This window comes from Callionymus lyra, chromosome 15, assembly GCF_982586985.1.
Source record: "Callionymus lyra chromosome 15, fCalLyr1.hap1.1, whole genome shotgun sequence".
Taxonomy (NCBI): Eukaryota; Metazoa; Chordata; class Actinopteri; order Syngnathiformes; family Callionymidae; genus Callionymus; species Callionymus lyra.
The window spans coordinates 18,694,506-18,719,948 of record NC_141832.1 but is presented as its reverse complement, the minus strand read 5'-3'; the positions used below and the strand labels follow the sequence as shown (position 1 = coordinate 18,719,948).

Below are 25,443 nucleotides of genomic sequence, written 5' to 3'. Positions count from 1 at the left end.
TTCAGTCTTGTGTTTACGATAACTTCATTCACAACATTTTACAGTTAGAATAAGTCATTATTATACATTCATATATTTATTCATTATTATGTACATTGGTAATTAATCAAAGGTATTGAATATTATTGTAAGTATTATTATTTGTTTTATAATTCTTTCGTTCACTTTTAACTCAGGTTTGGGTTCTAATTTAAATGTCTAACCCTTTTGCCTTTAATGTGTCTTTGATGTTGTCTTTAATCTCCATGCTCAACTGTACCAGGCTGATGTCCCACGACAGATCTATACTCTTTATATTTGTACTTTGTTATCTCTCTGCAGTTGTTCTTTTTATTTGGCCTTTCTTTATGTTCTTGCTATTAAAAAACTTGCTGTACCCTTTATCTAATTTCCAGAATGAGATCTCCAGAGGAATTATTAAAGTCTATCTAATATAATATAATATAATCTAAAGTTAAAGCAAATGTGACAAAAGTGTAGTACCCCAATACCCCAAAAAGTATATTTTTAATTTAAACAGATAAAATAAATGTAGGGTAAGACAATATGTGTTAAAGGAATATTTTGGTGGGAGTGTTTTTCTAGTCAAAATAATAAATAGTAATACATTTTCTTATAGTCTAAGTTGGAAGTATTTGGTGTGGCATATATTATATATTAGTTGGATGGACTACACCTGTATGTTCCTTATTGTAATTAGCATGACACTAATTATAAGACTAATTTGAACACACAAGCCAACTTCTTACATGTTCATTTAGGAGTGCTTTGGATTTCGAAACATTGCTTTGGAACAATCACCTCTCCCTCTGTGTTTGATGGATCTACTTACTACTTTAAGAAACATCTTAAGACATTCTTATTTTTGCTTTTCCCTGATTTTCTCCAGGAACTCCTGTGTTTGTCTTATGTGTTTTGATCTTTTATAGTATATATTTTAATAATAATTGTGTATTGTTTTTGATTGTTCAAGCGCTTTGTGACCCTGGTCTGGCAAGGCGCTTTACAAATAACCTTCACTTTACTATAACACATTCATTCATTCATTTTCTATTGCTTTTCGCCTTGTGGGGGTCGCGGGGAGACTGGAGCCTATCCCAGTATCATTGGGCGAGAGACAGGGGACACCCTGGACAGGACGCCAGTCTGTTGCAGGGCACATAAAGACAGACAACCATTCACACACACACACACACACACTCATACCTATTAATATTTTGAATATTTTTTATGAAAAATTGCTGTATTTGCTGTGGATAATTTGCAGAAAAAAAAATTCCCAAAGGAGACCTCCTGAGGGATCAATAAAGTTCTACCTAACCTAATCTAACCTACCTATGGACAATTTCCCCATGTTCTCAATCAACCTCTGCATGATTTTTGGACTGTGGGAGGAAACCAGAGTGCCCGGAGTAAACCCACGCAACACAGGGAGAACATACAAACATAAATTTATGGATGGATGGATGGATGGATGGATTAATTTCGGCAGTTTGTTAAAAGAGAAGGCAAAGCCAAGATATATGTAAAATATAATGGAATAAGAATGCGAATAGTTCTGTGTATGACACTGTCAAAAAATAGTATCTAATATATATATATATATAATAAATATATTTATTATATTAACTATCAACTATCATTGATGTTTCTTGGTCAAACATTGTTAAATCTAAATGTTTAAAATAAAAAATAAAAACTGTATATGTGTGCGTGCGTGTTCACGTGTGTGCGCGTGCGTCGCTGTCATGTCACGCTCGCGGCGCTCAGGACGCGTCACAGCCACCGACGCTCCACTGCTGCTGCTGCTGCTGCCAGAGCGGAATAAAGACGTCATCCTGCTGCTCGAGAGGACGAGAGAGTCAGTGCGCAGACATTTGAACGCAACATCTCCTGCACCATGGACGCCGGAGCCACACGACCCGCATATCCCCGCCGAGTGGACACTACATCTGCGTCAGACCCAGTCGAGACCGCCTCTTACTCCACCGCAGCTTTCCACTGAAAACCAACAACAACAACAAAAAAAAAACAACAAGACCTCCGGGGGCGGACGGATCGAACTAAAATTTAAAAAAAGGTACCGTAGAAGAAGAAACACTCCCTTCTGTGATAAGGTTGTGGTGCGGATTTAAACCTCCCTACAAACGTGTGAGTCCGCCGTTAGCACACTTCACGACAGCAACGTGTGCGCGACTTTTTAGTCCCTTCTTTGGACGTGTTGTGTGTTGCTTCGAAACCTTTAGGTGTGTTGTCGTGGGGTCGACGGGTCACCGCGGGGAAATGGAAGTTAAAAAAGATCCAGTCGGTTGGTGAAAAAAACCCACGGAGAGAAAAAATAGCACTACGCACTTTTTCTTCTCCGCTTCATTTTTAAGAGGCACGCCCACTTCAGTGCAATGTGGATGCTGGTCCTCACGGTGCGGTAAATGTTCTTATAAATACAGTTTTTGTTGAACGAAACTGATGATATATTGGTTTATTCTTCCAAATGTGAATTAACGCAGTAGTGGAAGGCGTTTTTTTTTTAAAAAAACAAGCCATGAGTTGTAGTTTTGTTTTGCTGCCGACAGAGAGCGCTGTTTCGCGAAGCCTACTGGTGATCTTCAATAGAAGAAAAACAGAAGCTCGACATGGATTAAATAAGTTTCGCTCTTTTTGATGAATCTTTATTTAAAATATAGGAAATGTAGATATTGGAAGATAAAAGTTGAATGACGAATTACATTTTCTACTCTCTTTAAGGTTTGGATTATTTTCAAGTAACGAGTCTTTTTTTGAAGTTATAGGCAGAATGTATGTCTATTGGACGGTCTCCATTTTCTTTAAACAAAAATCTAAATACCTCTATGTTGCTCTTTTGTAATGTCCTTTCCTGTGTTGAAGCTTTGACATTAGAAATTGTTCAGACAAAAGTGTATTGTTGAGTGTGTTTGTAGCAGAAGCTAAAAGGATAATACGCTACACAGCAACGTGTCCACCTGTCATTTTGATGATGCAATATTGGCACAAATAAGACGATTTTAAATATGAATTTGTCCCAAATTCCAATTTTAAATGGTGGCTTTAGTAGTCTGCAGCTTCTAGCAGATACTTTAAGTTAAGTCATGGATCATAACTTATTGATTTATAGCATCGTAAATCTGTCATTTTTGCAACATATAGCAACATAGCTAATAATATTATGTTTTAACTATGATCAGGTCTATGATTGATATTTCAATAATCTCAGGAGAAATGATTGATTTATTGTGTATTAAAGTTGCCATTTTAAATGGATTGAAACCTACTAACTAGGTGAAAATCTGAATCTATATTTGTTTTAAGAAATATGACTTAATGATTAATAACAAAAATAAATAACAAGCATATTTTAAGCCATCCTGAGTGAATAATGTATTTTATTGTTTGGTTTATTTCAAAATCAGCTTAGAATGGCTGTACTAACAAATCTGGTGATAGGGTGCGATACAACACACCGATATTTTGCGATACTGTAGTAGCAAGGATATATTTGTAGTATCGCTCAGGGACTTGACTCTGGTGTTACAGAATTACTTGAAAAACTCATAACTGCATTAATTTGTTTTAAGAACAAAATATGTCCAAACATCCACTGTAAAATCTAATGGAGTGGACTGTATCCTCTCATCCTCAGTCATCACTCAGATCTCATGGGACTTCATAGTACCTTTAGCTGCGGAGGATGTAATAACGGAAGTTTAATTGTGACACAAATATTAACAGAATATTTGCATGTTAATCTTTAATTATTATTATTGTTATTTAATACACACTCAAATATAAACTATAAAATAACTACGATAAATATAAAATGTGATTTCAAAGACCAAAAAATAAAGGTTGCCATATATTTAATTACACCATATCTACTCAAGTCATTCTGATGGAAAATGTTTCTCCTTTGAAACAGAAATGGAGACATCAACTTCACCCGAAGCTTCCAACACGGGGCAGGTTGTCCCACAACAGACCCCGAGATCTCAGCCACCATCGCACGTCCCCTCACGCAGTCTGCTGGAGTGGCGGCGGAGAGTCAAGTCGGAGTATATGCGCCTACGCCAACAAAAACGCCTTAAGAAAGCTGAGGAGGTCAAGGTAATATCTGAGAATTATGAGACTTTGAATTTAAGTGTGATGTTGTTTCTCCTGAAAGTCTTTTTTTTTGTAAATCTTTCAGTCGCTGTTCATGTCAAACAGACAGAAGATAGAGCAGCAGAAAAACATTCTGAATGATGAGTGGTCCAAACTGAGGATTCAATCCATCCCCTTGTCAACAATTGGTGGAGCCATGGCCAACAAGAAGGCAAGTATATGTTTCACCAGCGAGAGTCAGAAACTAAATCAGTGGTTTCAAAAAACACTGGCTAAGGGGTGAGTGGTGACAAGAATCTGGCTGTACGACACGTCTCGATACAGGGGCAACGATACGATATATTGTGATACTTTAGGAACAAGAATATATTTGTAGTATTGTCGAGTACTTTACTCTGGTGTTGCAGAATTTAGTCGTAATAGTCGTAACTGCTTTCATTTGTTTTGAAACCAAAATATGTCAAAATATACTGTATCCTCTCGTCCTCAGTCTTCTCGCAAGATTTCATTGTTCCTTTAACTGCAAAGGACGTACTGCCATCTAGAGGCCTAGAAGTATTGCTGTGAATATTCATATGTTATTGTAAATGTATTATTATTATTTTATTTATATAGACTTTATTAAAAAATAAATCATAAACTAAATATGATTTTTAAAGCAAAAAAAAAAATCTATCTGGAATTCTTGAACAAAAAATCAATTCAGTGCAGTTGAATATCAATACAGAATTATAACCGAAAATGAAACTTTCTGATATATTGCAGTATCATTGTGTATCGATATTTTAAGAAACCCATAGAAACGGCCCATGAGGCATTTGTCTCCGGGTCGCCCTGAAAGAAAAACATTTTAGATAATTCAACTTTTTGGTTTATTATTTCATGAAATTTGTTTTGTTTTTTGTTTTCTTTGAAATAAACCTGTAAACTAGCGAAAATGAGTGAAAGGCATACTAGTGGTGTATGACAATGGTGGTACAAAGAAAAGTTAGGGACCCCTAAACTAAATGTCGGGAGTGAGTTATGTGTGTATTCATTTTACTGTGATAAACATATTTACCTCAAACAGACTCAATTATCTCATATTTACACTGTCGAGTTGTCATGACTTAGACTTTGACAGCATGTCTCTGGCTTCTGGTAGATCAATAGATAACTTTAGTCCAAACATATAAAACCGATCAATACGTCAAAAGTGTTTTTAAATGTATCTTTTTTGGGAACAAGGGGTGTGAGAACATTTTGATACCTCCATTTATTGCTATATTTAATATATTCCACTTTTTTTAATGTTGCTTAAATATATATACAGTATATATATATATATATTTTGTGATCACAAAGTAATTGTATGGTTTATATTCCATTTGTGTGTGTGTAAAATAAAATAATAAAATCATTTTAAATTCAATATTAAATTATTTTATTTACAAATTACATGCAGATATTCGTGACGGGTGTTTTTTCTGGTGTGTCAATTCAACTTCCCGCCGCCACATGGCCGCAGTCATTACATCATGACTGAGGACAAGAGGATACAGTCACCTCCAGCAGCATTTAAGGAGTAGTTACGACTTCATCAAGAGTCATGCGATCTGTAAATTCTGTAACACCACAGTCAAGTAATCAGGCAATACTACAAATGTGTCCTTGTTCCTACAGTATATCACAATATCTCCTAGCATATCACCTGTATTGTGATGCATATAGTATCGGAATATTCGTCCCAATATACTCTATTAAAAATGCCCTTTTAGATGTCTTATTTAAAAAAAAAACATGTTACCAGATAAATCGAAATTTACACACTATTTAACCAAAATATCACTTTTTAAATCAAACTACATCTATCATTTGAACAAATCAGTGAAAAGGGAAATACATTTGAAATGCTTTGAATGTATATGTTATCCTAATAACCCTAAAAGTGTTAGTGTGAGGACTGGGTATGAGAGGTTGCAGCTTGTTGAAAAGAGATGGACCTGAATACAAAAATAACTGGGTTTAAATGAGGTGAAATCGCTCAGGTGCTCGACATCAGGCTAGCACTCCTGTTGCCATGACAACCGTAAGACAGTGAAGGCAGCGGATGTTAGCGTTACAAGTCCCAGGCATGTGCACACAGTACAGATGGGATTGCAGTTATATTTTGTGTAAAAAATAAATAAATAAATAATCAAAACTCATCTGCTTCTCCTTCAGATGTGCACCGTAAGCTTTGGTTTTCCAGGCTTCAAGGCTCAAGCTATTGCCATGAGACCCTTGTCGACCGTCACAGGAATCCCCTTCATGTACTCCTGGTCACCACTGCAGCACAACTTCATGGTATGGATATCGAATTATGGAATACTATACAGTTTAGCTGTTTCTATTTATGTGAGCGTCATCGATACATCTCTATAATTTATCACAACTATTTGTATTACTACTAATCTAAGAACAATAAAAAAGCATCTTTGTCTATTCATTGTACAATTTGAATAAGGTCAAGGATGGAATTATATAGGTGCCATTAAATTATTAAATGGTTGAATTGAACTTTTTTTTAAAAAGTGAAATCATCTGGTTTTTTAAGCATTTAATCATTGATTTGAATAAATTGAATTCAATTAATTATATATTGAAAGGTTGAATTTATTTAGTATTTTAATGATCAATTAATTTAATGATTTAAAATTGAATATTTAAAAAATACTTGATTAATCGTTGAGTTAACTATTCAAATTTAAATTAGGCATTGCAAAATGGCTGTGTCTTTTCTTGCTTCTGTACTGTTTACAACACTAGCAATACAAGTTTCTGATCCAGATTAATTAAATATTTTTAAGAGAAAAATTGAGAAATATAACATTGTTTTTTTTATTCGTAGTCTATTAAATTCAAAGTGTTAGTATAACAGTGGCACCATGATTGGCACTTTTATGCCAAAAATATTTTATTGAATTTTCTAATTAACTAATTCACCCTTTTAATACAGAAATGATTTGATTTAATTTAATTATTACAATAAAACTATAAAACTATATTATAGACTTAATAAATAAAATCTATCATTTAAAAAAAATATGACCCTGGTCTAGAAAAGCACTATATAAATTACTTACTTACTTACTTACTTACTTGCTTACTGGAAAAAGCATTTTAATGAAAAAATAAAAGTTTTAACATTTGAAATGTTGAATTGAAACATTGAATAATCCGATGGTTTGGATGTACTTCCATAGTCACAGTGTTATGTGTGAAAGATGATTTTAATAATAGTGATGATGTGATCAAATTCAAGGTTAAAATGTCCACTTCGTTCGCTGCTCTTTCATGTATAATTCCTGACAATTCTTTTTTTAAAACATAGACGGGTTATTTTCAGCTACACATTAAAGAAACATCTTGTCTTTCTTGATTTGTGTGTAACTATTTTTCGTTCGACTGGATTTATAATTAGATCTATTCCTGAAATGAACTCCTTCATATCTGAGAAGATCAGAATCGACCTGTTAGCATTAAGAACATCACGGTTAACGCTAGAATATTTCTCCGCTGATGGTCACGGCTGCTGCAGGTCTGGCATGCATCTATCAGTTGTTGTGCAAGATGATTCTCATGACCTCAGCGGCTCCACACAGCGTGCAGGGTCAACAGATGTGAACTGAGTCAATTGAACATTGTGTGAGGAACACTGGCTGCATGTTGACTCTTCCAATGAGATCATTGTGGAGCTTAAACTGATAGATTTTATTGATTTTATCATTAAATATTTCCTTTTTGTGTCAATTTTCAGATATTTTTCTTTATCTTTTCCATCTTTTCTTGTTGCTAATACTCATAAATCCATGTTGAAATATTTCTTTTAAAAAAAAGAAGGAATTTCTCTAATGAAATTACTTCACAAGATTTAAGAAAATAAATGTTTATTTGAATGTTTTTTTTGAAGCATTGAATTATCTTCTTTTTTTATTGTATTTAACAATCTCTATATGAAAAGTTGAATTTGTTTTTTTAATTATCAAATTTAACCCTTGTTTTATCTCAGGAAACACAAACCTCAAACACTTTGTTTTCGGGCCTTTGGGTCACCTTGACCCTGAGATGACACAAGGGCTAACAAATCGTATATTTTCCAAATTAATTTATTTTGAAAAATGTTATTTGGTTTTAGAATTTTCTAAATATATGTATTTTATTTTAAGCCTTTTCAATTTGTGAACAACACTTTTTATTTTAAATTAATAAGGCTGCACATTTTTGAAATGTTGAATTGATATTTTAATTCCAAAAAAATAAATCACAAATGCATTTTCTCAAACTTTATTTCACAAAAATCGTTTTATTTGAAAACCTTTTTTTTTCAATTAATAAAATATATATATATAAATGTCTTCTTACCAAAAAGAAATGATTGAACGCGATTATTAAAAAAAAATAAAAAAAAATTGTACTGATGCAAATCTGTATGCATGGACTTCACAAAAAAATAAAAAAATAAATAAAAAAAGAAGGAAGCAATAAATCAAATTATGGATTAATCTGATAAATAAATAATGATAATATAAAACAATTGAATTTCAAATCTTTTGATTTCTATTATGTTTGACAGGTAGAAGATGAGACATTCCTTCACAACATCCCATACATGGGGGACGAGGTCCTGGAACAGGACGAGGCCTTTTTAGAGGAGCTCATCGACAACTATGACGGTGTCCATGGCGACAGAGGTCAGTCCTGTCAATCACTGTCTGCGGCTGTAGCTGTCATGCATCTGAAAGTGCGTCATCATCCCCTTTGTGGAAGTTTATTCTGTTCCACTTGCGCAACAGGGACTTTCTTTGAGCCAAATTTGTCTTTTGTAATAATCTTTATTGACATGTTGTTTAGATTGTTACCTTTCTTCTGGTTTTTAAAGAGGCAATGGCTCAAATTCTTCTACTTGAGGATTGATGCAAACCAGAGAGAGTCATTACAAAGTTATTTCATTGGTTGGAAAAAGCTCCAAATTCCCTGAACTTCTCCATCTGATCGAAAGCTCTCTCAGAGGCTCGTATGAAGAAAACGTTTAGTGTGGAATCTTGTTCACTTTCCAGCCCATAATGTGCAATTAAAAAACATTCATGATGGTTTATTTTGTCAAGTATGTAGCTGGTTTAGTCTCCGGCCCAGAGAAAGGAGTAGATCAATGAACGTACTCTTGAGGGTTAAAAAAGCCTTTAAAATACTTTATTTTGTGATATACTCTTATTTACTGGTCAGTTTAGATGTGCATGTGCAGTCATTTATTGTTTGATCACTGCTTGAATGGTAAATATCACCTTAAAAAGTAGAAAGATTTAAAGAAAATAAGCCTCCCAAAATTTGTTTATCAATTATTAATATAAACTGACATGTGATCAATATGAAAGTACATATAAACTGGTTTTCTTTATTGAAAGTATTGAATCATAATAATACAATTATGTGTATATATTTGCATTGTTTTCTTTAAACAATTAAATTAAACAATTTTTAATATTTTAAAATTTTTTTTTTTTTTTAAAACGTAGATTTCCAATTCTATTAATGCAAAAATAAATGTTATTTTATTTTGTAGCCCTCTAAATTAAATGTAGATATTTTGGTACTAGTGCCACCAGACAAAATTATATGATTCAGCTTCTTGGATCACGTGACGACGGTGAAGTACTGCTGCTTCAATGAATAATGGCATCTGACATACAAACTCGCCCTGTCAGCAGAACACCAGAAAATGTAATTATATTTCTCTGCCTTGTCATACAGCAGTTGAAATATTATCCAAGCTTGAGTAACTATATTGAGCACGTTTAAAAATATAAATGAAACTTGAACTACGTTTTAATAATTCACATACTTAAAAACCCTATATGTTTTTACTTTTAATGATTTTAGAAAAGGATGTGGCAAGAATCTGGCGATACGTTACGTATAACGATACAGGGACAACGATTCGATATATTTTGGGATGCTGTAGGTAAAAGAATGTATAACATTATGTAGAATTATCCAAGTACCATACTTGACTCTATTTTTCAAGAAAATTATTATCGTCAAAGTCGTAACTGCTTTCATTAGTTTTGAAACCAAAATACGTCCAAACCTCAGCTATAAAGGCTGCAGGAGTTTACCGTATCCTCTCGTTCTTAGTCATCGCCCGAGATTTCATTGTTTCTTCAGCTGTGGGGGATGCCGCCATCTGCTGGGCGGATGTTTAATTGCAACCCAAGAAATGAACAAACACAGTGAATATTTGCATGTTAATTGTAAAAAATAAAAATAATGATCTTATTTTATACACACTTTATTGAAATATTACCCATAAAAAAATATGATAAAGAATAACATTTTATTTGAAAGCAAAAAAACAATGATTATGTTTATTGTGTTGAATATCGATACAGTATCGTAAAAATAAATGTTGGGATTTATTAGTGTATCGATATTTTCTCACAGCTCTAGTTTTGCAGTGCAAATTATTTTCCATCGTCATTCAGTTGTATTGAATCTTCTGTTCCAGAGGGAGGATTCATCAGCGACGAGATCTTTAAAGAACTGGTCGAGGCCCTGAGTCAGTACTCGGACCAGGATGACGAGGAAGACGAGGAAGCGCCGGCGTCAGAAGTTCAGGCGAAGAAGGACGACGAGAGGCCGACGAGGAGAAGCTCGGTGGAACAGTCGGAGGAGGTGAAACCGGGGCCCGTGGCGTTCCTCAGACGGAAGAAAAGGAGCACGACCGAGGGTGAGATGGAGGAGCAGCTCCCCCTGTGAAAGCTGCGCCTCAAACAAGGCGGCTACTGTTTGTGTTTCACAGTGACGGGCTGCCACAGATCACCGTCACCGCCACAGCAACATTGTTGACTCGTGAGGCACCTCTGTGTTCTCAGTGTCGCTGAGAGAACTAGTTGGTTCATGACTCCACTCCGGTTACAAAAGTCCACTTTCACACCTGGATTATTCACCAAAGCAGATTGACACATAACACGATTTTATGTTAGTTTAAAAATGTGTTTATACATTTTCTTAATGGCTGAAAGTTCTTCCAGAGAACGTATATAAGCCACAGTGTTTTTGTGCGGGGAATGTTCAAAACTATTATGACAAAAAAGTAATGTTTATTTAGTGTTTAAAATAAAACTGTGTTTAAAATAGTCCCTTAATCAAAGGTGATCCATTACATTTCCTTAGACGCCACATTTTATACAGTCGCTGTTGTGATTGGCCATCAAGCAAAAATGAAGGAGCGAAAGTATAAAATCAATTAATAAAAACCGAGCTAAATATGCTCAAATTAGATTTATTGTGTGTTTTATACACCTTTGTTTTATCTGATATAAAGGCACTTTTATTCCAATTACAAAAGCAGAGAAAAAAAAACTAAAATAAAAACCCTATTTTTATATTTAATAATGAAAAATAAATATCAAATTAAATAGTTAGAGTCTAGATGATCTTTCATCTGAAAACAGTTAAACCTATGTAATTGATGTGTTGTTGTTATCTTATTTTATATTGTCAAGTTCGTCTGAAATTTAATATCAAATTGTAATAATGAGTCTTGCATATAATGGCTTTAAGATTAAAAACTTAAGTTACATTATTGATAGATTAATAATCCTGTCATGACCGTCTGGAAATGCATAATAAAATCAATATTTATTATAATTTCCTATTTTAATAATTTAAAGTTTCAACATCATTGAATCAGATGCATTGGAATCAGAATCAGTCAAGGTAAATTTGGAGAATATGAACCTTTGACTTGTTATTTGAAGTAACATGCATGTTGAAGAGAGAAAGAGGATGAGGTATGTTTATTTTACGCCGCTGAGAGCTTGTTGTTACTCGCCTTAAGCGTTGCAGAACACCTCCAAGAACAACTTTTGTAGCTCGCGTCTGTAACCCAGCACTTACCAAAACATTTGTTTTGTTTTCTCCGTGGAAGGGAGGGACCCGTCCGGCGTCAAGAAGATTCCCAACGACAAGATATTTACGGCCATCGCCTCAATGTTCCCGTACAAGGGCACCACAGAGGAGCTGAAAGAAAAGTAAGAAAAATGAAATGAAAGTGGGGACCTGAGCGGACAATACTGAATAGAGCGTTGCTAAGTTTTCACCATAGCAACGCGAGCAGTCAGGGAGGAAAGCAATAATGGTTCCTGCCTCTCAAGACTGCGACTCAAAGGAGCGCTTGGAGCAGCCACTCAAAAAAAGAGAAACGGCTCTATTCGGATTTAAGCGCTCACACGAGTGCTGAGGACTTTATAACTGCAGCTGAAGCTCTATCGTTTCTTTCTCTGTCACCCTCGTAGGTACAAGGATCTCCTGGAGCCCCCGAGTCCTGTTAAGATGCCCCCTCTCTGCACCCCAAACCTGGACGGACCCTTTGCTAAGTCTGTGCAGCGGGAGCAGTCGCTGCATTCTTTCCACACCCTCTTCTGTCGACGCTGCTTCAAATACGACTGTTTCTTACACCGTAATTCACTCTTTTCTTGTCCAAAATGTCTGAGTGGAGTAAACTATATCCATTTATCCGGGTGTAGAAATCCAAAAAGTATTGACAATCAATATTTATTTAACAACATTTATTAGACATTGCAAAGTCTGCATATGAGTAGGGGGAGTAAGAGTCAGGCAATAAGATGTGTATCACGATACAGTGGCAATGATACAATATATATAGATACTTTAGTAAGAATATATATTGCTAGTATTGTCTAGTACTTGACTCTGGTTTTGCAGAATTTACAGACCACATGAGGCTTGACAAAGTCGTAACTACTTTCATTAAAAAAAAATTTAAAAAAAATATGTCCCAACATCAGATTTAAAAGCCGCTGGAGTGTATCCTCTCATCCTCAGTAAGCTCTGTTTAAAAAAAGGTTACAATGCTGTTTAAAATCAATACAGTAACATTAAAAATATATATATATATTTTCTCACAACCCTACATATTACTGCACCCATCTTACTTATGGTCGATAAGAGTTAAGTTAACAATTTCCCTCCAGAGACCTCCTAAAGTTGTAGGTTGTATCCATCCATCTATCTACCTCTATGCTGCTATGAAAAAAAGTTATTGGCAGCTGTGATTGGTTGGCTGGGCGGCAAAGCATTGTGGCAGTTGTTCAGATCACAGCTTAGATCAGTTACAAAGGTGGTTGTTGAGAGGGGATGGCACTTGATATGCAATGTTGAGTTTGCTTCATTCTATTTATATACATGTATTTATGTTTTCTGCAGAAGACTCGCCACCCTGTCATAAACTGATGCTAAAATGTATTTTATAATCACGCAGCTTTCCATGCGACACCCAGCGTTTACAAGAGGAAAACCAAAGAGATCCGGATGGAAACGGAACCGTGTGGAGACGACTGCTTCCTGCTGCAGGTGAGTGGTAGCTACGATCTCCAGCCCATGTGTGAACACACTCAAGTTAACGCAGGTGCTGTTGCCTTCTCCCTCTCATGAAGAAAGGGGCTAAGGAGTTTTTGGACCAGAACATGTTGAGGTCACAAAGGTCACGGAAGAGGCGGAAGCAGCAACAAACACAGCAGCAGCAGCAGCAACGTTCCATCACTGGCCCCGGTCCATCCGGCTCTGCTGAGGAAAGCAAAGATGGTGACAGTGACCATGAGACGACCTCGTCATCAGGTATCTTTACTGTTACTTTATTTATACATTTAGAGACATGCATACCTGAAATTCTCATCCCATTCATCAATATGTAAACCCAGAATTCACTTGTCATGACATTGTAATTACTTGATTCATTGCATGAAAGTGCAATTCTATGGAACATATTAGTGGAGACAGAGACATTCATAATACTTCAATTTGCAAATATATATATTTTTGGGACTCGTTTAAGGAGCCATTTAGGCATCAGGTGTAAAACATGTATCGACCTAGCGATTGACGTGAGCTTGTGGAAACCAAAGACGAGAAAATAGTGGTGATGAAAAGAAAAAAACAAGACTAAACATGATTTAAAAAAATAAAACTCGAGAATCATTTGTGTTGATTGAACAAAACCATTTTAATTTAATTGTGTTCAACCCTTCTGCCTCTGGGTCAAGGTGACCCAAAAGCCAGAAAACAAATGTGTTTGTGGTATCCCTTGGTATTCCTGGGTCAAGGTGATCCCAAAGACAACACAAGGGATACAACTAACACATTTGTTTTCAGGCTCTTAAGTCACCTTGACCCAGAGGCAACACAAGGGATACAACAAACACATTTGTTTAAATCAAGGGTTAAAATCACCACAAATACAATTTCATTGGATTAACACTGTGAAGTTTGGTGAGTTCAATAGTGTTTGACAAAAAAAGAAGAAAAATCAACTAAATAAAAAAGTTGTTGTTACAATAACACTGTAATCTTGAGTCCACAAGATAACAATAATAGAATAGAGCTAACAATTGAAGCAACTTTTACAGTCAAACTGCAGTTTTAAGACTCTTAACTATTAAGAATGTCGGCTCAGAAAAGGAAACCATCTATTAGTTATCGCTGTCTCAGCGCCAGCATTAAGAGAATGTTCCTTCTCCCCCCCTATTGTTTTTTCCGTCATTTAAGCTCCATTTCCTCTGATACTTGCATGAGGAGAAACAGCAGGAGGTGAAAAAATAACAATCTTTTCTGGCTCCTTATCTGGTTTCCCCGCCTCCCGCCGCTCTCACGCCGATCACTCTTTTTTCTGTGGTGACTCAGCAGAGACTGTGTCGAGCTGATGTGGTGTAAAGCAGGTTGCAGAGTAGATTAATAGACCTCAGAGAAATGCTGCATTCAAGCTGTTGCCAGGCAACGTTCACCTCCTCGTCCTCAGCTGTGTGTGGTGGTCCTGAATATCCAAAAACTGCAAATGAAAGCCTCCAGTGTGTTCACAGAGAGATGGAGTGGCATAGTAAATATGGTGTTAATGTTTAGAAACATGTTGTATGTCACAAGTGTCAAATTCTTTATGTGGCTCAGCAGTTGTTTGAACATGACGGTACTTTGATTAAATGTCCTTATATTTTTTATCAAAAATTCACTGTGCGTCTTTTAATCGGGTTCACCTTATTTATGAATTCTCAAAAATCTTCCATTCATAATGTTTTAGTACAATTTTAGCAAGCTACGAAGCCACATCACAAGGTGCATTGTGCATTTAGGAGTGTGCAGCATTACTCTGCTAGTCTCTGTTTTATTACTCCACGAGAGTCTGTAGCCTTATTCGGCTAGTCTCTGTTTTATTACTCCACGAGAGTCTGTAGCCTTAATCCGCTAGTCTCTGTTTTATTACTCCACGAGAGTCTGTAGCATTACTCTGCTAGACTCTGTTTTATTACTCCACGAGAGTCTGTAGCCGTAATCCGCTAGACTCTGTTTTATTACTCCACGAGAGTCTGTAGCCTTACTCTGCTAGACTCTGTTTTATTACTCCACGAGAGTTTGTAGCCTTACTCCACTAGACTCTGTTTTATTACTCCACGAGAGTCTGTAGCCTTAATCTGATAGACTCTGTTTTATTACTCCACGAGAGTCTGTAGCATTACTCCGCTAGACTCCGTTTTATTACTCCACGAGAGTCTGTAGCCTTAATCTGATAGACTCTGTTTTATTACTCCACGAGAGTCTGTAGCATTACTCCGCTAGACTCTGTTTTATTACTCCGCGAGAGTCTGTAGCATTACTCCGCTAGACTCTGTTTTATTACTCCACGAGAGTCTGTAGCCTTAATCTGATAGACTCTGTTTTATTACTCCACGAGAGTCTGTAGCATTACTCCGCTAGACTCTGTTTTATTACTCCACGAGAGTCTGTAGCATTACTCTGCTAGACTCTGTTTTATTACTCCACGAGAGTCTGTAGCCTTAATCTGATAGACTGTTTTATTACTCCACGAGAGTCTGTAGCATTACTCCGCTAGACTCTGTTTTATTACTCCACGAGAGTCTGTAGCCTTACTCTGCTAGACTCTGTTTTATTACTCCACGAGAGTCTGTAGCATTACTCTGCTAGACTCTGTTTTATTACTCCACGAGAGTCTGTAGCATTACTCTGCTAGACTCTGTTTTATTACTCCACGAGAGTCTGTAGCCTTACTCTGCTAGACTCTGTTTTATTACTCCACGAGAGTCTGTAGCCTTACTCTGCTAGACTCTGTTTTATTACTCCACGAGAGTCTGTAGCATTACTCTGCTAGACTCTGTTTTATTACTCCACGAGAGTCTGTAGCATTACTCTGCTAGACTCTGTTTTATTACTCCACGAGAGTCTGTAGCATTACTCTGCTAGACTCTGTTTTATTACTCCACGAGAGTCTGTAGCCTTAATCCGCTAGACTCTGTTTTATTACTCCACGAGAGTTTGTAGCCTTACTCCACTAGACTCCGGATTATCACTCCACGAGACTTTGTAGCACTACTACTAAAATATAGTAGCATTACTCCGCTAGACTCTGTATTATTATTCTACGAGACTCTACTCCGAAAGACTCCACAGCATTACTCCAAAAGACTCCACAGCAGTACCCCGAGAGACTCCACAGCAGTACTACGAGAGACTCCACAGCAGTACTCCGAGAGACACCGTAGCATTATTCCGAGAGACTCCGTATTATTACTACGAGAGACTCCGTATTATTACTACGAGAGACTCCGTATTATTACTCAAAGAGACCCCGTAGCATTATTCCAAGAGACCCCGTAGCATTATTCCGAGAGACTCCGTAATATTACTACGAGAGACTCCGTATTATTACTACGAGAGACTCCGTATTATTACTACGAGAGACTCCGTATTATTACTCAAAGAGACCCCGTAGCATTATTCCAAGAGACCCCGTAGCATTATTCCGAGAGACTCCGTATTATTACTACGAGAGACTCCGTATTATTACTACGAGAGACTCCGTATTATTACTCAAAGAGACCCCGTAGCATTATTCCAAGAGACCCCGTAGCATTATTCCGAGAGACTCCGTAATATTACTCCGAGAGACACCGTAGCATTATTCCAAGAGACCCCGTAGCATTATTCCGAGAGACTCCGTAATATTACTCCGAGAGACACCGTAGCATTATTCTGAGAGACTCCGTATTATTACTCTGAGAGACCCCGTAGCATTATTCCAAGAGACTCCGTATTATTACTCAAAGAGACCCTGTAGCATTATTCCAAGAGACTCTGTATTATTCCTCTGAGAGACTCCGGAGCATTATTCCGAGAGACTCCGTAATATTACTCCGAGTGACTCCGTAGCATTAGTCCACCAAGCTCTGTTGCATTACCTTGCAGGACTCCGAAGCATTACTCCTCCAGACTCTGAATCATTAATCTGTGAGACTCTATAGTGTCACTCAGCAAGTCCGTAGTATTACTTCATAGTATTCCTGTGACTCCTCAAGGCTCCGTCTCAATGTGAGGCTTCGTAGTATTACTTTGCGAAATTGTGTAATCGGGGTGGAGCCCCACTTAGTATTACTACAGAGCCTCACAGAGTATTACGTAATAGATACTGTGTTTCAAAATAATATTATGGTGAGTAGAAAGCTGGAAGATTTTGCCATAATCTTTGATTGATGTACTACATGCTCACAATAAAAATGATAATCGTGTTCACATTTGTCACTCAGAGGGGAACTCTCGGTGTCCAACTCCCACCAAGCTGCGCACAGCTGAGGAGGAAGTGGAGCAGCAGCCATGTACTATGGTGGAGTGGAGCGGCGCGGAGGAGTCGCTCTTTCGGGTTCTGCACGGAACTTACTTCAACAACTTCTGCTCCATCGCTCGACTCATCGGCACCAAGAACTGCAAGGAGGTATCGTGGCACATTAATATTACAAAAGTTAAAAATTGAATCAATAAGGGGCGCTAGTCGGCTTTAAACATTTTCAAAGTGCTTTCCTTGCGTCCACGTGCACTCTCCTTCTGTGGTCCAATCGTTTTTCGGGGAATTGGAGTGACTACAGAGAAACAACATGTGGCAGCATAAACATGAGCAGATGTGATCTCTCATAACAAGGTCATCCATGCGGAGATTCTTCCTCAACCATTCCTGGATATAACAATATACGGTTTCACTCGTTCTTCAAAGCTGCCACAAAGAACAGGGACTTTTTTTTTTTTTTTTAACCCACAAATGAACAGATTAAGAAATGAAAAGTAGGAAGCAGCTGGATCAACTAATCAGCATTTTTGATCTGTAAAGAAGTTTGAAGGCTTAAAAAAGTATTTTATTTTGAAGGAACGCTCCATGTTTTTGCTTTAAATCCTGCAGGTGTATGAGTTTGCAGTGAAGGAAGTCCTGATCCACCGCGTCCCAGTGGAGGATGGCGGCATCTCACCACAGAAGAAGAAAAGGAAACACAGGCAAGAACCAGAACCTTAACTTCTAATCGCCCCAATAATGTGATTAATTGATCTTTTATAAATAGATTCTCAGTGCCACTTCCTGTGTAGGGTTGTCAAAATAAAAACAATATTTGTTAGTGCTAAATTATTCTGGAAATACTTTTCAAATACTGTGATTCAGCTTGCTATTGTTTTAGGGTGTCAAAATACGAGTCAATGTATAGTATGACCAACACAATAATTGCCAAGCCTACATATTATAATGAAATAAAAGTAATTGATTGACACGTATATTGATTTGAACAAAATGTCTTTATTTTGCTTTTGACCTCAAAAATGTAAATCTTAAACAATAAAAGACAATAAAATAAATAATTCTATTTTTTGTTGTTGTTATAATAATTATAATTATCACCCAATTTGGAGTGCAAAATTCTAAATAAAAATAAATGACTCACCACTACAATCATTAACAAGGCACAGGAAATTAAGTGCAAAAAAGGAAGAGTTTTATGGCAAGAACAATGTCCGGACTACACCAATTGAATATGTATTTTATTGCACCTTTTAATGGAATTACAAAACATTGTTAAATAGTTTGAGTCATGATCAAACTGTAAATGTGCTTTTGGGCCAATAATGATTTCATTTTCCCTGTCTTGCAGGTTATGGGCAAAGATTCAACTAAAGAAAGGTGAAATAATCTCACAATTTGTATATATTTTTTTAAATAACTAAATCTTTTGTCGTGTTGTTTGTTTCTTTAGATAATCCCTCCAATCAGGTGTACAACTACCAACCATGTGACCACCCCGACCATCCCTGCGACAGCTCCTGCCCATGTGTGATCACTCAGAACTTCTGCGAGAAGTTTTGCCAGTGCGTGCATGAATGTAAGTTCTTATCAGGTCTTCTGATGTTAAAATAGGTCAAGTCCCACTGCTGAGATTTCTCTGAGTTTGTCTCTATTTCGGAGCAGTCTGATCTCCCATCTTGCTCGATTAGTGGGTCAACGTCAGTCGGCAAACTTCTCCACATTTTGAAAATAGATAGAATGAACTAAAGGAAAATATTTAAAAGAACATTATTATTGATATTGTTACATATATGTTACCTTTATACTATACTTTTTTCTTCTTCTTATGGTGTGTGTGCCTGTGAATAATATTAAATACATTTTATGATAAAGAAAATATAGTAATTCCATGATTTCCATGTTTTTTAATTTCTAACTGTTTATATGACAGTATCAATAAAGTTTTATCCATCTATCTATATCATATACTTAAATAGACTTTGAAATAACACAGATAACACACTTGATGAGTTAATAATGTATCAATTGTAGATCAGAAGGTGGAATGGAGGTCAAGCTTTGCTTAAAATAATTTCAAAAATATTTACATTGAATTTACATTACATTGAAAATTGTATTATATTTAATACATTAATGTTAGAGCTATCCACTTGTTTTTTTGTTTTTGTTATTTTGTAACTTCATACATAATCATATTGACCAGATTCATTCTTTTAAAATTTTCTTTATTTTAAATTGAAATTTTAAAACAAATATTATGTTGTTGTTCAGAAAATTAAAACAGGCTTGTGTTTCAAATAATTTGAACTTGATGCTCCAAGATTTAAATGAGATGTTGGGGGCCACATGGGGCTCTTTGACTGTATTTATGTGGCCCTCATGAGGTCAAATGTCCTGTATATACTTGTAATTTATAATATTAAGAAATACAATATAAATTGAAAGTATGTAAATACTATAGTTTGTTTCTTCCCCTGCTTTTATCAGTTTTTTAAGGATTTATTTTCCCTCAAAGATTATATGCTATTCGCTCTTATTTTCGATGCACCAAATAGAATTAAAAAAAACAACAGTCGTGGGCATGTAGACAGCTCCATCTACTGGTTATGAACTGCACCTACAATAGATAGAATTATTCGACAAACAACATTTCAAGGTTAATAAAAAGTCAAACTCTCAGTTCCAGTAAAGAAACGCTGACGACAACATGTGTGCGTCAGTGTCGTTTAATATGTATTATGATGATGACTTTTGGCAGTAAATAGGAGAGTGTGTGTGTGTATATATGTGTGTGTGTAACGCACCGACTTTATGAAAGGAATACTCATGGTGCAAGATTTTGTAATGCATCCACTCCGCCTCCTCCTGCGTCTCATTTGCTGTTACCTCACATGTCCCCGCGGCGGCGATGTGTCACGAGCGAGGAGGAAGCGGCCGTGCATGTGTGCTCGCAACACTTGGAGCAGAATCAAAGCGAGCTGACAAGCTGTGAGCCTGATGCACGACATCATGTCCAGCAGCTCTGATGTGAGTCAGAGCTGCTAAATAAACTGGACGCCGCAGACGCTCGCAATCTGCTCTGGCTCAGTGTGGGAGGTTTGGCAGGAGAATAAAAAACACAAAATCTTCCCACGGATTATGATTTAAACAAGGTGGCTATTGGAAGAAATCTGTGTTACTACACATCCGCCAGCAGAGGTCACTCCGTCAGTGACGCAGTTTTTAAGGATTTATGCATCAGATGTTCTTCTCAACGTGACTGACTCTCGGGATCTTTTTCCAGGTCAGAACCGTTTCCCGGGGTGCAGATGCAAGACCCAGTGCAACACCAAACAGTGTCCGTGCTACCTGGCGGTCAGAGAGTGTGACCCGGATCTGTGCATGACCTGCGGCGCCGCCGACCACTGGGACAGCAAGGCGGTCTCCTGCAAGAACTGTAGCATTCAGAGGGGTCTGAAGAAGGTACCTGAGTCACATTGGTGCACCTTTAAACGGCTGTTGATTTAACACCTGTGCTACCGTTGATTAGCCACTTTATACTATCAGATATATAAACTACATTGTTGTGCTAATGCTAACTCTGTAGCTCTTTGAAGAGCTGCAACATTTTGTATTTATGTTGTATTATCTTAAAAAGAAGCAGTTTTCTTGATCTTTGTTTAGTTTTGGAAAAATATGTTTTTACCACTCAAAATAAATTGAGTAAATACTGAGATTATATTTACAAAGTTAGTTTCTGCCAGATATTTTTTTCACAGAAGGTTAATAGATCGCTCTTCACTTACCCTCTTAATCTTAGTGTTAAATCCATAGATTTGGTTTGAATTAAAAAATTATTTATAACATTTTATGGTAATATTTCTATTTAATAACAATATAATAGTTATAAAATAGATGGCAGCGGTCAAAGCTGAAGCAACAACAAAGTCCTGGGGGATACCTAGCAATGACTGGGGACAAGAGGATACAGTCGACTCCCGCAGCTTTTAAAGCTAATGTTTGGACATATTATGGTTTCAAACCAGATGAAGGCAGTTACGACTTCGTCAAGAGTAATGTGGTCTGTAAATTCTGCAGCACCAGAGTCGAGAACTCGACAATACTACAAAAAAAATCTATTGCAATATATCGTCTTTGTTGTCCCTGTATCGTGATACATATCGTATTGCCATATTCTTGCCAATACATACCCCTAGCTAGACAACCCAATTGTCATTGCTAAGATTTTTAATGATATACATTATCAAAGCCTGCATTATGCTCTAGTTTTCTAACCTACTTTTTTCTCCCAGCAGCACCTGCTCCTGGCCCCCTCTGACGTGGCTGGATGGGGCACCTTCATCAAGGAGCCGGTCCAGAAGAACGAGTTCATCTCGGAGTACTGTGGCGAGGTAAAACTCATCTCAGTGGAGATTATATTCTGAGACACAAAACCAATATTGATTTTTTTTGTCTCCAGCTGATCTCGCAGGACGAGGCCGACAGACGAGGCAGGATCTACGACAAATACATGTCCAGCTTCCTGTTCAACCTCAACAACGGTGAGCTCCCATCAGCATCACACTTTTTAAGGTTTTCATTTCTCTTCTTCTTCCCGGCAGACTTTGTCGTGGATGCAACACGGAAAGGAAATAAAATTCGCTTCGCGAACCATTCTGTTAACCCCAACTGCTACGCGAAAGGTAACACACACGTGTTGCGTGTTGCATGTCTCTCGTCCTCACGTGACCTAATGTGTTTCACCAGTGGTGATGGTGAACGGCGACCACCGCATTGGAATATTTGCCAAACGAGCAATTCTACAGGGGGAGGAGCTTTTCTTCGACTACAGGTTCGTTGTCGTTTTCTGTTTGTTTTTGGAACAAACTCAAATCTTAGAAGTGGTGTTTACAATGTCTTCTACCAGTGTAACCGAAGCTTCGAACTTCAGTCTAACCAGCGGAGATTTACGATCTTCATCTTGCAGTTGCACCATGTAACCACTAGAGGGTTATGACTCAATTCAAACCCCGACTAATCAGATCATAGCAAAGCCCTTCGAGTAGTTATCAGACCGAAATGCTGTATCCTAGTTGAACCACTTTAAATAGGAGATAAATTACACAGGGATCCCAGATATCCGCTACTTTCAGGACTTTTAATTTAATTTCAGTAGAAAACCGCCAAAATATTTAGTTTAAAAGCATTCTCGTACCACAGTTATCACGCTAATAATTACCAATTTAATACTCTACTTTAATTTTTTTAATGATGATAAACATTGGTCATTTTTTCTTAAATCTAGCCAATCATGGAATGCCCCTCGCAATATTAACCAATCAGAAGCAACATAAGGCGGGTCTATCTTTAAAATCACACAGAGACAACTGTGCGAGGTTGAGTCATCGTAACTCAACAACAACATCATAGTGCTGTCAATCAGTTGTTCACGTTTCTCCACTCATGAGCCGCACTTTAATTTGGAAAGTTATCGCTTAGTTAACGGTAAATTCCCAAAACACCGTTTAGAAGAAGGAAATAAACTTCTGGCTTTCAAATTAAGAGAAGTGCATCAACGTTCCTTCTGCCTTTATGTTCTTTTATTATACGGTCGCATACTTTACTCTTTAAAATCTTTTTTTTTATTATTCGAATAGAATAGAATAGAAAAGCTTTATTCATTAGATCATTTAACATGTCTATTGATTGTTTAAAACAATCTTTGGCAAGAAGGTATTATTCCTTCCACAGTATAAACAACTTTTTTATGATTCAATTAATGGTATGGTATGGTTTGAGATAACCCCCCAGTGCTTTACAATTCCTTCAATTGTATTTTACCTAAGGGGGATCCTTGATTATAGCCAACATAACAGATGCATCACATTGTTTAATTTAGCGTATTTTTCGGTCTATAAGGAGCAATTAAAATCCTTTTATTTTCTCAAAAATCTCCAGTGGGCCTCATAATCCTTATGTATCAATTCCGAAACCACTCTGTATTTTGGGTTGTAAATGTTACAAACATTTTAAAGCCTGTATAAATAACATAAACACTTGTGTATGAATGCAATTCTTGTAGTTGTCATATATTTAAGTAATTGTTCATTTATCCATTTGACAGGCGGTTGATCTCACAAACCTACTGTTTTCTCACACTTTCTTCCACAGATACAGTCAAGCAGATGCTCTGAAATACGTGGGCATAGAGCGTGAGGTGGAGATGGCCTAACTGACCCCTGACCCCCGCCTTGATAACCCCTTCTTAGCACTTCGTCGTCCAACAGGTTTTCAGCACTGACCTTTTTTCACCACACCTGAACCTAAACTTCTCCACAGAACTCTCTATATATATATATATATAAATATATAAAAATAAATATTACTCGTCATCGCCTAACACAGAAAGATTCCTCCCCTTCAGTTCCTGTACTTATAGTCCGGCTTTTACGTTCAGTAACGCAAACACTTATACCTAACGTCCGTGAAATGCATGTTTCGTCTTCTTGGATATTTAACAGCAGCTTCACTCGGATGCAGCTCTGAATCCACCAGTAGTGGGCGCCACATCTGGATGGTGAAAAAAATAAATAAATAAAAGAATAGACAATGTGCATCTATCTTCGTTTAGCAGAAAAGAAATAGGCAAGCAGACAAGAACCCGACTGACTGAATGTAACTTGTAGATGATGGCGGAGAGATCTCGTCTTTTTATTTCATCTTTTTTTTTAAACCAGGATCAATTGGTACGTGGTCATGTTTAAATGATATATTGAGGCACAGTTTTTTAAAATGAATCTGCTAAACAAATAGCAAATGTCTTCCTCTGAAAAGAAAAAGTGCCAAATGTAACCGCACAACAATCCGAGCGTGTGGTTTCTGTTACGCCACAAAGACGGATAAATAACCATCACATGACTATAAAAAAAACAAGCAAAATATTCAGTGTTTAACCAAAAAAAAAACATGTATCCCCCAGATGTGAATATGAAAACAAAATATCTGAATTTTTCTTCTTTTTTTTTAAATTCTTTTTACTTTTTCACTCGACATTTGGAAAATGAGATCATTGTCAATAGAAGAGAACAAAATGGAGTTTACGGCTTTGTACAGTGAATGCCTATATGAATAAAAAGTTTAACTTTATATATTAAAAACATGGTTGTTCTGTGTTTTTCTTTTTTTTTTCCTGAGGAAACACGACATCAGGTTTCATTCAAGCTTCTTTTTTTATTGAGGTGAGTTTTGGCTTTTTTTTTTTACACAGTAATGGCCATTTACAGTGAAAATATCACCCAAAAAAAAAAAGATAATAAATTAGTGCATCGTGGTCACAACACAGTAATAGCCAAAAAGTAACGTTCACAAGGGGATTGGGGTTGATGGTGGTTTGACCTCACTGGTGTTGTACGACATTTCCAAATGTTTTTCCACGAACTGGAGCTGCCACCATTTCTGTGAGTTTACTCCTTGTGTCCATGAAGTATGACAAGAGATGTAGATAAGAATGAAAATAAAGAGTCAATAGAAGCATTCTGTGTGTAGATTTAAAAAAACAAATGTGATTCTTTAGTGAAAAAAAAAACAACTAATAAATTGCCTTAATATTAATCAAAATGTGTAATTCTATCTCTCTATTTAATTATTTAAAATGTGATCCTGTTTTTAAACCTAGAAACGTATAG

At 36.6% G+C, this 25,443-nt stretch overlaps 1 protein-coding gene across 3 annotated transcripts; it reads left to right on the top strand.

Annotated features, from left to right (window-relative positions):
• The first annotated feature begins 1,775 nt into the window (after window positions 1-1,775).
• On the top strand, window positions 1,776-24,915 carry ezh1 (enhancer of zeste 1 polycomb repressive complex 2 subunit). 3 transcript variants are annotated; one of them, XM_087810062.1, is made up of 20 exons: window positions 1,776-2,080; window positions 3,935-4,119; window positions 4,202-4,327; window positions 6,319-6,441; window positions 8,711-8,828; window positions 10,640-10,861; window positions 12,065-12,167; window positions 12,432-12,595; window positions 13,418-13,509; window positions 13,593-13,773; window positions 17,745-17,929; window positions 18,389-18,480; window positions 19,128-19,156; window positions 19,230-19,355; window positions 21,063-21,241; window positions 22,072-22,170; window positions 22,239-22,320; window positions 22,381-22,461; window positions 22,526-22,610; window positions 23,930-24,915. In XM_087810062.1, exons 2-20 carry the CDS (start codon window positions 3,937-3,939, stop codon window positions 23,988-23,990), a joined length of 2,331 nt encoding a protein of 776 aa, XP_087666188.1. In that variant the 5' UTR covers window positions 1,776-2,080; window positions 3,935-3,936; the 3' UTR covers window positions 23,991-24,915. The 3 variants fall into 3 exon arrangements, with proteins under 3 accessions (XP_087666188.1, XP_087666190.1, XP_087666189.1); XM_087810064.1 differs by having other exon boundaries at window positions 1,777-2,080; window positions 22,075-22,170; XM_087810063.1 differs by lacking the exon at window positions 1,776-2,080 and adding an exon at window positions 2,646-2,745.
• Window positions 24,916-25,443: the final 528 nt, after the last annotated feature.